This window comes from Gorilla gorilla, chromosome 22 (genome assembly GCF_029281585.2).
Source record: "Gorilla gorilla gorilla isolate KB3781 chromosome 22, NHGRI_mGorGor1-v2.1_pri, whole genome shotgun sequence".
NCBI lineage: Eukaryota > Metazoa > Chordata > Mammalia > Primates > Hominidae > Gorilla > Gorilla gorilla.
The window spans coordinates 45,962,485-45,978,232 of NC_073246.2; the positions used below are offsets into that span (position 1 = coordinate 45,962,485).

At 58.1% G+C, this 15,748-nt stretch overlaps 1 protein-coding gene across 4 annotated transcripts; it reads left to right on the top strand.

The window, feature by feature from the left end:
* The first annotated feature begins 2,607 nt into the window (after window positions 1–2,607).
* On the top strand, window positions 2,608–14,747 carry GATD3 (glutamine amidotransferase class 1 domain containing 3). 4 transcript variants are annotated; one of them, XM_019017706.4, is made up of 7 exons: window positions 2,608–2,798; window positions 3,100–3,152; window positions 5,057–5,170; window positions 6,174–6,293; window positions 9,229–9,321; window positions 12,254–12,410; window positions 13,846–14,747. In XM_019017706.4, exons 1-7 carry the CDS (start codon window positions 2,658–2,660, stop codon window positions 13,972–13,974), a joined length of 807 nt encoding a protein of 268 aa, XP_018873251.1. In that variant the 5' UTR covers window positions 2,608–2,657; the 3' UTR covers window positions 13,975–14,747. The 4 variants fall into 4 exon arrangements, with proteins under 4 accessions (XP_018873251.1, XP_055229671.1, XP_018873253.1 ...); XM_055373696.2 differs by having other exon boundaries at window positions 12,254–14,747; XM_019017708.2 differs by lacking the exons at window positions 12,254–12,410; window positions 13,846–14,747 and adding an exon at window positions 9,922–12,247.
* The last annotated feature ends 1,001 nt before the right edge of the window (window positions 14,748–15,748 follow it).

Sequence of the window (15,748 nt, forward strand, 5' to 3'; positions counted from 1 at the left end):
CTTTGTATGAGACTTATTTATATCTTTAACATAAAGGTTTGATAAAGAACTTAGGGATAAAAAAAGATGGAGTTTTCTAATGTGAGGATGAAGTCTACACTTCAGATTAGAAAGGGTTTTGTTGTATCCTGGTGTCTTGTGGGGGCTCAAGACCTGCCTGCCTGCCCACCAGGGCCTCCGTCCTGGGGAAACAGGCTGACAGAGCAGGGTGCTCCTGCTGTCTAGCGGGGGCTCTGCCCTGTGACCTGTGCATATCCTTGGGGTCAGGGGCACAGAGCCTCTCCCTGACCTCTTGGGGACACTTTGGAGTCTGGGGCTGGGATTGGCCTGTCTTGGTGAGCTCACTGAGACCTGCACCAGCTCTGCGTGGGCCACACGGAGGAGGAGACAGCTCCTCCCCTCTGCAGTGCCCTTGGGAATGGTCATCATGAGAGAGGCTTGGGTCTCCATCATGGTAGGGCATCCTGGTCCCCACAGCTCAGTAACAGCAGCCTCCAGGGTCAGGACCTGAGGCTGACACTGAGGTGGGCACTTCACCGACTGCCAGTGCTGTCTGCCAGGCCCAGCCTGTCCCTCACCAGCGGTGTGGCCCACAAGACCCTGGGTAGTACCTGGCTCCCTTGCTTATCTGGGAAGTGGAGCTGATATCTGCCTGCCGGCCTCCCGGGGGTGGTGTGAGGCCAAATGTGCTAAAGAATGGAGATGAATACGACAGGCAGTGCCTTGTGGCCCACAGCACTGTAACTGGAGGCCTGCAGACCAGAGATCTTTGTAGAAGGGAGGAGCTCAGGCCCTGATGCCACCAGGTGTTCTGTGGCTGCACAATCTCCGTGACCCAGACTAGAGAGAATCCTTAGCTATTGCCTACCCAAAGCACAAGTTCCAGTGTTCCCCTCCCTTACCTCGCCCTTTTCCGTGAAACAATTTCCAGCGTTCCCCCTCCTCGCCTCACCCTTTTCTATGTCACATGTGCATGGCGATGGACACCTGAGTAGTCGCCCCTGGGACAACTGGAGCTGCGGCTCTGCAGTGGGGTCTGGGAGCTCCCGGCCAGGGGCAGCTCCCGCACACTTGGTAGAGACAGGGTCCTGGCCCCCACACCGACTTGAGTGAGAGTCTGCATTCGGCATTTCCTTTCTGAGTGGCGCTTGGTGTTTTTTTGTGCCATCCCACAACCCCATCGCTCCCACCAGCTGATGCTCCCTGGCTGGCCGCTCCCCAGGAGCTGAGAAGCCTGAAGAGGGCCAGGCACGGAGGAGCAGGAACGAGGACAGTCAAATGTGCCAAGCTTGTCTTTGGTTGTAACTGGTAATGTCCCATGTCTGTTATTCTAGTTCCCCACTATCTTGCAAGGATTGGCAGTAAAGTCCTAGTGATGGACAACGCGGCAGTGGGGAAAGTGACAGCCGTGGGCTAGATCATCAGATGTGTCTGTAGAATCCAGTGTGTCCCTGTGAACATCCGCCAGCAGTAACCATTCACATTATTTCAAAAACCTGCATTATTAGGTTGAAAATACCTAAATCGGGGAAAAAGCCAGCACTTATCCAGCCATTCCTCTGTGAACTAACCCATGCATAACATAACAAATAGATTTTTTTAATGGAAGAATTCCAGCTAGGACCCAAGCAGCTGGGATCTTCACACTGACCGTCCATGCTGTGAACGTAAACAAACAAACAAACAAAAAAACAACAACAGACCCAAACAGCGCCCGGGAATGGTGGCTCACGCCTATAATCCCAGCACTTTGGGAGTCCGAAGCGGGCAGATCACCTGATCTCGGGAGTTCAAGACCAGCCAGACCAACATAGAGAAACCCCGTCTCTACTAAAAATACAAAATTAGCCTGGCGTGGTGGTGCATGCCTGTAGTCCCAGCTACTCGGGAGGCTGAGGCAGGAGAGTCGCTTGAACCTGGGAGGCGGAGGTTGCGTTGAGCCGACTTCGCGCCATTGCACTCCAGCCCGGGCAACAAGAGGTAAACTCCGTCTGAAAAAAAAAAAAACAAAAACCCAAACAGAATCGGCGGCTCACTTGCCCCCAGACTAACCCAGATCAAGCCCCTGGGTGGAACTGCAGTTTCCAGGATACAACATCCCGGGGTCAGTAAAACCCGGAGGGGTCGCTCCGCGGGAGCCGGAGCCGCGAGGAGACAGTCATGGGAGCAGAGGGGTAGTCCTGACCCCGCGTGGGTCCTGACACCGAGATTAAGACGAGTGGCCATTTAGGAGAATGTGGACCCTGGGTGCTCGTGGTGAGTTAAGGATGAGACGGAGGTAAGGTAAGAAGCGCCGGACTGAGCCGCCCCGAGGCAAGGCTGCTCCGCGGATGGCGGAAAGGGTGCGCCGCCTGTGGAGGCGTCCGATGGGGGCGGGGCTGGGGACCCCGGGAGTCACCAGCATCCCTCAGCCTCGAGCACGAGCCCTCAGCCACCACCAGAAGGAAGACAGGGTTCCCGGAACTCTACTCGGAGGCTCTGCGCAGGCGCGGCCCCGCCCACCGGCGTACTCACGGGATAGGGCTGAGACGGGCGCGGGTCTTGGCTCCGCCCCGAAGGCTGCGCAGGCGCAGTCCCGACAAGCAACGCGTTTGTACACGGGTAGGTGCGCACGCTCTGTCCCTGCGTGACCTTCCGACCCCGCTGTCCTCACCGCAATGGCGGCTGTGAGGGCCCTGGTGGCCTCGAGGCTCGCTGCGGCATCTGCATTCACATCCCTGTCCCCCGGCGGTAGGACGCCTTCCCAGCGCGCAGCCCTTCACCTCTCCGTGCCGCGCCCTGCGGCCAGGGTCGCGCTGGTGAGTGGACGGAGGGGGTGAGGTCAGCTCCCGCCTCCAGAGATCAGCCTTCGCTGTTCTCTGCCCAAGGTCGGCCCCTCTTCCTAGGTCCGCTCCCGCCGCCCCACGTCGGCTCCTTCACCCCGAGTCAGCTCCTGCGGCCCAGGTCGGCCCCATTTTCGCGGGTCAGCTCCCGCGGCCCAGGTCGGCCCCTTTCCCCCGAGTCAACTCCCGCCTCCCAGGTCGGCCCCTTTCCCCCGAGTCAACTCCCGCCTCCCAGGTCGGCCCCTTTCCCCCGGGTCAGCTGCCGCTCCTCTCGCAGGTGCTGTCTGGGTGCGGAGTCTACGATGGGACCGAGATCCACGAGGCCTCGGCGTAAGTCCTCAGGGGCAGCTGGTCCTCCACCCCGGGGGCCTCGAGAAGGCCTCTCCACCAGTGAAGTTTACTCTTTTTTGAACAGCTTAGAGAAAGCATGTATTTTATTTTATTTTTACTTTTTGTCTTTTGAGACAGCGCCCAGTCTGGAGTGCAATGGCGCGATCTTGGCTCACTGCGGCCTCCGCCTCCTGGGTTCAAGCGATTCTCCTGCCTCAGCCTTCCGAGTAGCTGGGACTACAAGCATGCACCACCACACCCAACTAATTTGTGTATTTTTAGTAGATACGGAGTTTCACCACGTTGGCCAGGCTGGTCTCAAACTCCTGACCTCAAGTGATCCTCCCGCTTTGGCCTCCCAAAGTGCTGGGATTACAGGCATGAGCCACTGCACCCGGCCGAGAGAGCTTGTATTTTAAATACCCTATTCTTGGCTAAAAAAAGCAAAAACGACTGGCAAAACCCAGGGAGACACTAAGGAAGAACAGTTTTTAAGTGTCGCTTATACTGTCACCTAGAGCCTAGAAATGACTTAGCATTTCACTTGAGTGTTTTTCAGGACACACACATTTTGAAAACACTGAGATCACACTCACCCGTGTTTTGCAAATGTTTCTGACGCATGGGAAGTAATTCCCATTCATTCAGTTCTCAACGTCATTTTAACAGTTGCGTGGTATTTCTGGGTCCTAGACAGGTTACTGTTTACGTAACTGGTCAGCTGTTGTTGAGTGGTTGGTGGCCTGATTTCCTGTGTTACTGGAAATGACTGCAGGCCGAACCGGTAGGGCAGGAGGCCACCACGCGTGCCAGGTACCTGTAGTTCCCATGTGGTTCAGGGTGAACTGGAGAGGGGAGAGCTGGGTGGTGGCGAAAGGGGTGACAGGCCATGGAGAGTGGCCTGAAGCTGGTGGCTTTGTGGGTGGCCCACCTTGGCCGGTTGGAGTTGGCACTAGGCAGAGTGAGCTGGGGGAAAGGGCCAGGATGTGTTTCATGATTTGGCCTTGGTGGGATAGAAAATAGCCCCAGAATAGCTTGAGCCCTCCCAGGCAGAACGGCAGAGTCTTCTGTCTGGGGTGTCTGGGTGGATTTCTTATGGGTAGCAGAACCCAAGTGCCAGGGCCAGGTGCTGACCTCTCCCTCTGGCAAGTCACTGCACTTCATGCCTCGGTTTCCTCCTCCACATAAGGGGCAGTGAGGGCTTAGTGTGTGGGTGGGCTTAGCGACCTATCTCCTGTTGGCACTGGGAGTTGCAGATGCCAGCGTGAGCCCTCGTAATGTCAGCTGTTGTCCCCAGGAGGAGCTTCTGTTGCCCTTGCCCTTGGGGAGATTGAGCTGCCTGGCCTGTGGTGTTGTCCTGGGGTCTCTTGTGTCTCTCCCACCATCTGTGATGGGAAAGTTGAGGGAGACTAGAAATTGAACTAAGTAGTGACCGAAAGCCCCGTCACACCCTCTGTGCACGTGGCGCTGTGAGCACACTGCTGCTTCTCACTCTTGGTGCTTGCAGCAAGCAACTGGAGGAGGGCAGCCAGGCCCTGGGTGTAGGCAGAGCACTCAGCAGCTGGGGACCCGCACGCCTCCAGGCTGTGCCCTCAGTGGAGTCACCCGGCCCCCATACCCCAGTTTGCAAAGGGAGCTGTTGGGACCAGCTGATCTCCATAGCCCACTTCTGAGGGTTTGTCATAGTCGTAACCCACCAACCGACAGTGAATTGGAATGGGGGTGTGGGGGACATTTGGCTTGGTATGGAACCAACTGTAACTTTTTGCAGAGCAAGTAAGATATTAATATACATTAGAAATTTGCTCCTGGTACTTAGCTAAAATCCTGTTTTTAAAAATGTGTTAACACAAATCTGAGTGGGGCACGTTTTGAAGAGTTGTCTCTGGTTTTCCCCCGTGCAGGATCCTGGTGCACCTGAGCCGTGGAGGGGCTGAAGTCCAGATCTTTGCTCCTGACGTCCCTCAGATGCACGTGATTGACCACACCAAGGGGCAGCCGTCTGAAGGCGAGAGCAGGTGTGGGGGTGGGATTGGAACTTGCTTCTTGTCCACCTCCCACGGTGCAGCCTTTTTTTGCTGGCTTAGCTTAAACCAAGTCTTGTGTGCAAATGAACGTCCTTCTGAGCAGCTGTGCTCGGGCTGTTCTGGAAGTAATGCTGCCAAGGCTCAGGAGTGCCTTCCTTCCAGTACTCACAGAAGGACTGAAAATGGCAACCACATCGCTTCCCACTGAGTAAAGCTGCTCATACCTTGGTCTTAAGCAAAGGTGGTGTTTCTCAGTTTGGTCGCCCACCTTCTTCCCCTGTCTGGGCTCCAGATCTGTTTTGCTGGTTCCCAGCAGCATGTCTGTTACTGCGGTGTGTGTGGTTCTGGCCTGTGTGGCCTGAGATCCCCTTCCCTTGCCCGTCCTGCCTGACAGCCCTATGCAGGCCACTCCAAGGTGCCTTCCAGCTGGCCTCAGACCACGAGAGGTCGGAGCTGGAGATTCGAGGAAGAAGCCATAGCTGCCTCCTGGGACTATGCTTCTCACCAGTGGGGACCCCTGTGATTTCTTTTCTTGCCTGGGACCCTGGCTTCTGCACCTGGACTTGCACCTTCGGCCCCCACACCTGGGGGCTAGCAGCTTCCTGCGGTGGCTGGCCTTCGGGTTGCTTCACTGGTCCTGAGTCCTGGCTTCTTACCTTCCCCCCTGAGTCCCACCGTCCTGATGAGTGCACAGAATTCTGTCTGCTTAAGACACTCAGAGAGACTTCCATTTCCCATGGGCCTTGACTGCAGAAGATGCAGAGTGATTTGGCGCAGGTTCTGAAGTGCTGATCTGAAGAGCCCAGCATAGATTTAGCGTTGCTAGAACCATGTTGCCTTTCCAGGTAGTGACCAAACATGCTGACCTGGAAGTAAGTCCCCGTGTGGCTGAGAGCCACGTGTGTGGAGCGTGTTGCCTGTGGGCTGTGCCCCTGCCCCGCTCCACAGTCCTTCACCTGCATGCTGAGGCTTTTTGCCCTGTGCTCTTTCCCAGGAATGTTTTGACCGAGTCTGCGAGGATCGCCCGTGGCAAAATCACAGACCTGGCCAACCTCAGTGCAGCCAACCATGATGCCGCCATCTTTCCAGGAGGCTTTGGAGCGGCTAAAAACCTGTGCGTATTTGAGCTTCGAGGTCTTCCGCTTTCCATGTGGAGCAGATGGGAAGGGGGTGCACCTGCCTGCTGTCCAATGTGGTCAGTGGAGCGGCGATGGGAGGGGGTGGTGATAGGAGCAGGCTCTGGGTTTAGGGTCTGGGCAGGGCACGTGCCTGCCCTCTGACTTGGGAGCTGTTCTTAGGGTTGGGTCTTATTTAGCATTTTAGCGAGACATGCTTTTGTTTCTGCTTCTCTGCTGCCTCTTCTCTCAGCATTCCTGGTACCCAGCAGCTGTCAGAGTGGGTTTGGGGCTCGCTCTTATCTCATCACTGTGCTGTAGGTCTCGTCACGTTGAAATCAGTCTCTGAGTATTTACTCCTTGCAGGTACCAGTTTTTTTTTCTCTCTCTCTCTCTCTCTTTTTTTTTTTTTTTTTTTTTTTGTAGAGATGAGGTCTTGGTCTGTTGCCCAGGCAGGGATGCAGTGGCACGATCCTAGTTCGCTGCAGCCATGATCTCCTGGGCTCAAGCCATCCTCCAGCCTCATCCTCCTGAGTAGCTGAGACTATAGGCGCATGCCACCATGCCCATGGTTTTTTTTTTTTGCCATGTATCTAGCCCAAATTGGTCTGGAACTTCTGGGCTCAAGTAACCCTCCTGCCTCCCAAAGTGCTGGGATTCCAGGCCTGAGCCACCGCGCCTGGCCCCAATTCTCTTACGGAACCTTGCAGGATCAGAAATGGGTTTCCTTCTTGGTAGTTTGGGTGGCGGTCCTGACAGGAGGAAGGGAGGCCGCCTTGGCGTGGCTGTTTTGGTAGCTGGACCGTGAACCATGGAGGCCTGGCCGGCTCCCACACGGTGGCATCCTTGAGTTCCAGATCCTCTTTCTGTTCTCTGTGTCTCCTCTCTCTCTTTGCACATTCATGGAGGTTCTCTGGGCACCGCCCCCATGGCCCTGCCTGAGAGGTGGACGTGGTGCCAGGCTGACCCTCCAGGGACAGCTCTGCCACCTGCAGGAGCACTGGCCACAGTGCATCGGAGCGTGCAGGTGGCTTCTGTGCCATGGTGTGGGTGGCAGCCCCAGCACGGCCGGCCCCGGTTGGCAGCTCCTGTTTCAAGGGCAGGTTGGAGGCTGGCTGGCTGCTTGCCCCACCCTGGGCAGCCTGCACCCAGAGTCGAGGGTCAGGCAGTCTCCATCCAAAGAATGCGCCCCTCCTTATCCCGAAACCTCAGAGGCCTCCTTCCTCAGATGCCAGCCGTTTTCTCAGTGCCCTTGGCCGTGCCCTCACCCCTCTCTCACCGGAAGCCCCACCCCAGCCTGTCGTCCCCCATCTCCTGAAAGCCAGCAAGCCTCGTCGGTGCCGCCCACACCCCTGACCTCACGCAGCACCACGTCAGGCTCGATCTTTTGTCCAGTTGTCCCTGCGTTGCTGCTGTCTCCACAAGGCTCTGACCACTGACACTGTGTGTGGCGGGGCGCAGGGGCAGCTGGAGGGTGTGCTGGGGGCTCCGTGCCCTGGCATGGCTCCTCCACATTTTGCCAACCCACAGGCACAGGCCTCGTGAGGTGTGTGGTGGTTCTCAGGGTCAGTGGGTCTTGGCCTTGGCTTTCAAGGTGTTGATGTGCCCGTGTGTCTGAGCCCACGTCCCCTGGGCGAAGCTCACATTTTCACTGACCTGTCCAGAGCGTTCTGGGTGAGCCTGCCCTGCGTGTTCATGGTGCGGCGTGCTCTAATGAGCTGCAGCCGTGGCCACTCTGCACCCTCTGAGACGGTCACCCATGGGGACGGCGAACACCCACTGCCTCCAGAAGATTCCCAGCACTCTGCCAGCAAAGCCATGTGGAAAATGCTGGGGCAGAGGACTAGGGTGCGTGAGGGTGGCGTAGAGCCCAGGGGTGGGTTCGTGGGAAGGTGTGTCCACTTGTAGATTTGGTGGCACTGCCAAATCACACGCCCCATGGGCAGTGTGGAGAGACCTCCCCTGCCCCGCGTGCCCTCCACAGCTCCTGCTCCTCGGCCTGAGGTGTGGATGCTGGTGTCGCAGGTAAACTGGCGTTTCTTTCACGGTCATCGAAGCAAGAGTGCTTGGTATGCCTGGGGGCCGACTGCGTTTCTTTTTTTGGGAACTCCTGGAGTTTCCTGCTTCCCCTTTGTTTTAAGGAAAAACTCTCACACCGTGTTTCTCCTCCTCCCACCACGACAGTCGTCCACACAGAAGGTGGGTGTGAAGGGTCTTCCCCATGCACCACGCAGGGGTTGCTGCTGCCTTCTAATTCAGTTCTGACAGTATGGACCCGGGGTAGCGTCCGATCGCACGGGTTGAGGGCTCCGTCCCCAAAACTGCCCTCTGACACATACCGGTAAACAGTCTGAGCCTCTGGAACTGACCAATTGGCTTCAAGTTGGGGTTCCCACAACCCCGTTTGCTGGAGTGGCTCACAGTGCTCAGGGAAACATGACGTCAGCATTCTCCCCCAGGGAGTGGGGGACCCTCTCAGGAGAGGGTCCTGAGACCCACAGTCAGAAAGGCGGGGAACATTAGAGTCCTGCTTTGGGGCAGGTAAAAGGCAGGCGGGAGGTCAGAGGCTGCCCCAGGCCCGACACAGCCAATGTAACAGAAAGCTAACAAGCACCATGGGAGTTAGGAGCTGGAAACCAGTGTCTGAGTCTCAGCACCGCAGCCCGGGTTCTGCCAGCTGCTCCGGAAGGTTCCAGGGCGTGGGCCTTCTCGCCCTGGTGGCCTCCTGCTGCACCACTTCCTGATCCTCCTGCTTTCTATGCTTCTTTCTGTTTAAAAAACAGGAAAATATGTTCACATCAAACGCGCATACATGCAGCCATGCCCATGTCCCTTGCTGCAGCTGACTGAGGGTCTGGAGCTGTGCCTAGGAAGCCCCCCAGGAATAGACCCTGGTTGTGAGGCTGTCTGAAGAGGCCTTTTGTCTCCTGGTAGGAGCACGTTTGCCGTGGATGGGGAAGATTGCAAGGTGAATAAAGAAGTGGAGCGTGTCCTGAAGGAGTTCCACCAGGCCGGGAAGCCCATCGGGTGTGTACAGCCATGCAGGCCTCGGGGAGTGAGGGAGGAGGGTGCGTGGGCCCGTGGCCTCTCTTCTCAGCCAGGAGCTGCCGCTGATCCTGAAAACTCACAGCTGGTTTTCTTGTTTTAACTGAGGGGATTTCACACGATGTCACTGGTGACTTAACAGGAAGGAGAGGCACACTCCACTTCCCTAGAGGAGGCCTGGAATTCTCTTGGCTCCCAGAGGTGTCCCTAGGCAGTCCCTCAGGACCCCTATCCTTTACCAGACCCCTTCTCCCAAGCCCCTTAGCCACAGTACCCCCAACCCCGCTGACTTCTGGCCAGTCACTGCAGCACGTGCTCCGTCCCTGACGCCATCCACTCCCAGCGGCCTCCCTCCTGGGGAGCCACAGCCGACCACGCCCCTTTGTCCCTGCTCAGACAAAGCCTGGGTCCCGAGGTTGGCGGCACGAGTAGGGCGCCCACTCCTTCATCCACGTAAGCGCCTTGGCTTACGTGGCGGGTCACGGCCCCGCAGGGAGTGTGTGCTCTTCACCGTCTGCTGCCGGGAAGTCAACTCTCAGATGTGTGAGGGTGACCCAGCAAGGCCGGGTTCCGCCTCGGCAGGTGTGATGCTTCCATGAGCCTCCCGGCACCTGCTCCTTGGTGGTCCTGGAACGCGGCGCTGTGCTGTCCAGGTCTCAGCTGCGTCTGGTGCTGGCAGGGCGAGAGCCGCACTTGCATGGGTGAACATCAGTGAGGCGCACTCGCAATGGCCGCTCACTACCGGGTTCTGTCAGCCGAACAAGGATGAGGCTCTGTCGGAATCCTCTGTCTCCCCACCCACAGTCACTCACTCAAGGACCTGCCTGGTCACCGTCCAGGGAGGCCCCTAAAGTGGAGCCTCAGGAAGAGGTGCAGGCTCAGAGCTCCCGAAGGAGGTCCCTGCTGCAGCCGCGTCACAGCCGGGGTGAAGGTTTCGCCCATGGTCTCCACCTCGGGATCCCGTCCTTGTCAGAGAAATGTTCCTGGGATGAGCGCCCAGAGGGAGGAGCCCATGGCCCTTTCTTTGTGACTGATTCAAAATCTCGGTGAAACAAGACAGCCCCTGGCAGGTGAACCACTGCCTCTGAGCATGCCTCGCCTGAAAACAGCACAGGGCACAAGCCCATCTCCTCCCCAGTCCAGCCATGAGGCTCCCCTGGAAACAGCACGGCACAAGCCTGTCTCCTCCCCGGTCCAGCCATGAGGCTCCCCTGGAAACAGCACAGGGCACAAGCCTGTCTCCTCCCCGGTCCAGCCATGAGGCTCCCCTGAAAACTGTGGGGCGCAAGCCCGTCTGCTCCCCGGTCCAGCCATGGGGCTTCTGTGCACGGTGACCCACAGGCTCTTTTCCTGAGGAAACCTAAATCCTTTCCCACTGGCCCCACCCACCCCTCAGCCTGGTGTCAGAGGCCTGCGTGGCCAGCCAGGGGCTGTTAGGCGGCCCGGCCGCTCACTGCTGGGACCCCTTCCTTGAATGCAGTAGTCGAGGTGGGCGCTGGGCTGTGCCAGGAGCCACTGTGGCATCTGTAGCTGGCACTTGATGGCTGGGCGGCTGCACGCAGCATCGGGAGCTGCTGAGAACCTGCTTCCTGGGCTTCCTGCCTGCTCAGAGGGCGGCAGGGGGATTTCATCTCATAGGCAGCCAGAAGTTGCTTCAGGACATGCAGTTTTTGGGGGCGGGTTTGTTTTGAGAGTATTGCTCTGTTGCCCAGGCTGGAGTGATCTTGGCTCACTGCAACCTCCGCCTCCTGGGGTCAAGCAATTCTCCTGCCTCAGCCTCCCAAGTAGCTGGGATTACAGGTGCCTGCCACCAGGCCGAACTTTTGTAATTTTAATAGAGGCAAGTTTTCGCCATGTTAGTCAGGCTGGTCTCGAACTCCCGACCTCAGGTGATCTGCCTGCCTCAGCTGCCCAAAGTGCTGGGATTACAGGCATGAGCCACTGCACCTGGCTGTCAAATGTGTTCTTACAGTGTTTCGTTACAGCTCACGGTAGCAGTTTCCACCTGGGCCTGTTGGGAATGGGTAGGACTGTAGACAGCGGGAGGAGGGATGAAGGAAGACGGGCCAAGGTGTGGGGTGTTGAGGGCAGGGTGGGGCCTGACAGCTGTGGGCTACACCACAGGTTGCCAGGGGATGGGGCTGCTGTTTAATGAGGCCGTGCCCTTCCACTGTTACCCCTAGGTGGCCATGAGGTGCTGGACAACACAGGTCACTGAAGGCCCTGCTGTGGGCACAGTGCCTGGCACACAGAGGGGCCTCTGTTGGCTTGGCAGGGAGGGGTTCCTGATGAAGCAGAAGCAGATCCCAGGGGTGGGTGTGGCAGGACCCTCAGTTTCAGGACTGCTGCGGCCTGTGCGTCAGGGTCAGGGGCGTGCGCCCACCGGCCTGCACTTGCTGAGAGTTGTGCTGCAGGTCGGAGGCTGGCGAGGCTGCTCCTGGCCCGTTGTGCCTCCTGTAGAAGGGGGGCTGGTGTGAATGAGAAGTGCAGCTGTGTTATCTGTTGCTGGGTCACAGACCACCCCACAACTCAGGGCTGGGGCAGCCGCACATCATTACCCTCTCTGTGAGTGGACTTTGGCAGCCCAGGACTCCCGCCAGTCTGGGGTGTCCTGGGGCTTGGGGCTTAGCCCATGGCTGTTGGGGGTTCCCCTCAGGGGTCCTTGGCCTGGTGCTTGAGTGCCTGCAGGGCGTGCTTGGCGGGGAGTGGGGCTGAGGACACCTCACTCTCAGCCTTGAGTCACCTGGTGCCACCTCCATCACATCCCATGGGCCACAGCCTTCTGGCAGCGCAGGCTCACAGGGGGCAGGGTCGGCAGGGCTCCCGTGGCAGGGCAGCCTGGGGTCATGGCGAGGGTAATTCCTGTTCTGCAGGCCATGCAGCCTGCCTGACCCGTGTTCTTTTCGCCTTTCAGCTTGTGCTGTATTGCACCTGTCCTCGCGGCCAAGGTGCTCAGAGGCGTCGAGGTGACTGTAGGCCACGAGCAGGAGGAAGGTGGCAAGTGGCCTTACGCCGGGACTGCGGAGGCCATCAAGGCCCTGGGTGCCAAGCACTGCGTGAAGGAAGTTGTCATATCCTTCCTGGTAGCCAGGCCCGGCCCGCCGTCGTGCTTGTCCCTGAGACGTGCATAGGGACGCCCCTCCCTCCGGGCTGCCTTGGTGGGTGGCCTCTTCACCGGGAGCTGCACCTGCTGCTTTCCCTGTGGGACCTCCCCCAGTGGGCACCGCGGCCATGTGTCTAAGGGCATAGAGCAGATGGCTGTGACAGCCCAGCTGGTGTGAGGTGGGTCACAGACACGTCAGAAGCGCAGCTCTGGTGCGTGGTTGGCAGATCCAGGTCCCTTGCCTGACTGTTTAGTCTGCTCAGCAACCCCCAGGCAGCCACACTCTGGGCCCAGCCGGGGGAGGGTGAGGAAAGAGTGTGTCCGAGGTGTGGAGGGAGAGCAGCCGGGCGTGCAGGAGGCAGGGGCTTCCTGAGATGCTGGGGGAAAGCGGCCGGGTGTGCAGGAGAAGGGGCTTCCTGGCTTTATTTGGGCGGAAGTTCTCAGGCCAGTTTGGGTGGCCAGGTGATTCAGCCAGCCTCGCGGCCCCCAGCCCCTCCTGTTGAGGTGTGTACCCTGAGTTCTGAGATGATGGACCAAGAACGCCAGCGGGGCTGTTGCCCAGGGAGATTTGGAGGGAGGCTCCGCCTGGATCTGGGAGAATGTCCGTGTGAGCCCAACTGAGAGAACAGAACACTCCGGGGTGCCGGAAGGCACTGGAATGAGTAGAGCATGGACCCGGTCCCCTGCAGGTGTTGTTCTGAAGGGTGCAGTTCCTCTCAATGGGGCAGCTTTTTTCTCACAGGCAGCTTCGGACTTCAGGCCCCATCTCCCTCCCTGCGGCTTTCCTGCTGGGCAGGAGCGCAGTGCAAGGCTGGCCCCAGGCCTCTGACTGCTTGCAGGAAGATAGGGGCACATGTCTTGGGTGGTGTGGAGGCCTGGCCAGTGGTTACATGCGTGGTGTTGGGGAGGCTCAGGTCTGTGGCTGGCCGGCCCCAGTTGTGCCAACTGCTGCCCTGTTGCCTGTTGCCCTGCCCCATGAGGACCGGCTCCTTCACGGCCAGTTCTTCTTCTGAAAAGCGGAGGCGCCGCCACTGCCTCCCGTGGTGGTTGTGAGGACCCCAGGCATGTGTGCGCCCCCATGGCGGGGCAGCTCGTGGCCATGTGTGGGTGTTGGGCCTGTGTGATGCTGGCATGAAAGGTGCCCCGTTCCCTGGAATTTCCCGCTGCTTTCTTTAGAATGCATGTGAATTGGGAACAGGTTCCTTCTTATGTTGTTCAGCAGCATAAATCATACAGAAAGCGGGGTCCTGCCGGCACAGACTGCACCAGGAGCGAGTTCTCCTCTTCCAAGTTATCTGAGAACAAAGTTAGGACACGCGGTGAGGGTGGGGGAGGGGCCAGGGCTCCACACCTGAAAGTCCCTCAGGTCCGTGCTGGGTGGCTTTTTCCGTAACTCTGCACACGAAGCTCACGTGGACCAGAAAAACAAGGTGGTCACAACCCCAGCCTTCATGTGCGAGACGGCACTCCACTACATCCATGATGGGATCGGAGCCATGGTGAGGAAGGTGCTGGAACTCACTGGAAAGTGACGCGCATGGACAGGGCCCAGCTAGGCCCCAGGACTTGGCCTCACCCTCTGGCTGAGGAGCTGTCGGCTGCTTTCCATCCAGCTGGGAGTCTGGCAGGCCCTTTCTTTTTTTTTTTTTTTTTTTTTTTGCTGAAACCTGCAGGCGTTCTCTCTCTAAGGAGGATGTGCTGCAGTGCATGGGGGATGTTTCTTCCTGGGCATGGCTGGGCTGCTCTCACATACAGAGGCCGAGGGGCCAATTCGTTCTCTGCCACAGGGACTTGCCTCACTGTGTCCCAAAAACAAATCGCAGCCAGCTTTTCCAGAAATAGAAAATTCTGCCGTCTGAGGTTTTATACTTCAGGTTAGTTAGTTTTTGGAAGGAAGAACATTTTTAGGTTTGCAAGCCTCCTGATCAGGAAACCAGAAATACCACATTTATGGACCATGAAAGGTTGGTTCTTGACTCTGAAGGGACTTTTGAGTTAATCAGCGTAAGGGGGTTTCTAAAGCAGGCAATCCCTGTAGCCGCAGAGAATAAACGCCTTCCCAAAATGGCAACTTCCCACAGCCACATTTCAGACCTGCTGAGACTGCTGAGTGAGGAATGGCAGTGAGGTTTCTTCAATTAGTCTCAGTTCTCTTAATTTTCAGGAAGAAAGGGAAATTGCAGCTCCTCAGCCCCCAGGATTGACCTCTGGGGAGTGATGGTAGCGTTGGTGCCAGGCCGTGGGTTCAGGTGTGGCAGAAGCTTGCAGATGCATCCGAAGGGAAATAAAGTGTGTTGGCGTTCGACTTTGTGCTGCGTTCATCTGTGTGTGCTGTGTTCAGGGTTGTTTGGGGAAGAAAGCATTTGGGGTGGGAGTCAGGTGTCTGCACGCTTCACTCAGTGTCACATATCTGTTGCTTTTTGGGTCTGTCTCTGCCTGAGCAGCCAGGGCCAGGCCAGCCTGAGAGGCCCCACGCTGGGTGGGTGGCAGGAGCTGCCCAGTGTTGGGTGGCGGTGTGGAAACGCCCGATCTGGCTGCTGGTGTGGCTGTTCTGCGTGATCTGGTTTGCACCTCCCTGTGTCTCAGGTGCTGGGCCCGGAATGGGGGTGCAGGCCCTGGTCCCGCAAGACTCGAACCCTCAATTGCACTGGTACCCACCACACCCCCTCGGCCCTCCCCACCCGCTGCGTGGAATCAGCGGATTCATTCTACCGCCTTGAGAGGGCTTGGGGGGCCCATGGGTAAGGCAGGAAGGCCCTGGTGCACCCCGCATCGGGTCTCAGCCTGACACTTCTGGTTCTTCCTCCGTGGGAGCTGGGTTCTCCAGTGGCCTTCCTCCCACTGAGGCCCGGCCTCAGGAAGGCCTCACGGGCGCCCACGCCCACTGCACACGCCCACAGCGCTCGCCTTGGGGCCAGGATTACCCTGTCCTGGGCAGCGGAGGAGCCTCCCACGTCCAGGGTAAGGTGGGGCTCCTCCCCTTTCTCATAGGCTGGTAGGGACACATTTTGCATGGCTGGAGGGGGGTACCCGTATATCACGCATGTTTATTCACGTGTGTGTGAATGTATGGAAAAGTGCACAAGTCACAAGCATTCACTTTAGGGTTTCCACAAAGCAAATACGCAAAACCATCGCTCGGGCCTGGAACGGTGGCACTGTCCCCAGAGCCTCTCAGCCTCCTGCAGGCACTGGCTGCGTGCTTGTTTGCGCGCTCTCTCTGGCTCGCTCTCTCTCTGTGGTGATCCAGTGTGGCGCCCCACACACAGGTGCTTCTGCTGGGCCAGGCCTGTCCTCACCTGCATC

Coding starts and splice junctions, on each gene's coding strand:
- GATD3 (XM_019017706.4), top strand. CDS start 2,658: ATGGCGGCTGTGAGGGCCCTGGTGGCCTCGAGGCTCGCTGCGGCATCT. Junction 6,294..9,228: donor TTTGGAGCGGCTAAAAACCT/GTGCGTATTTGA, acceptor GTCTCCTGGTAG/GAGCACGTTTGCCGTGGATG. Junction 9,322..12,253: donor CAGGCCGGGAAGCCCATCGG/GTGTGTACAGCC, acceptor TTCGCCTTTCAG/CTTGTGCTGTATTGCACCTG.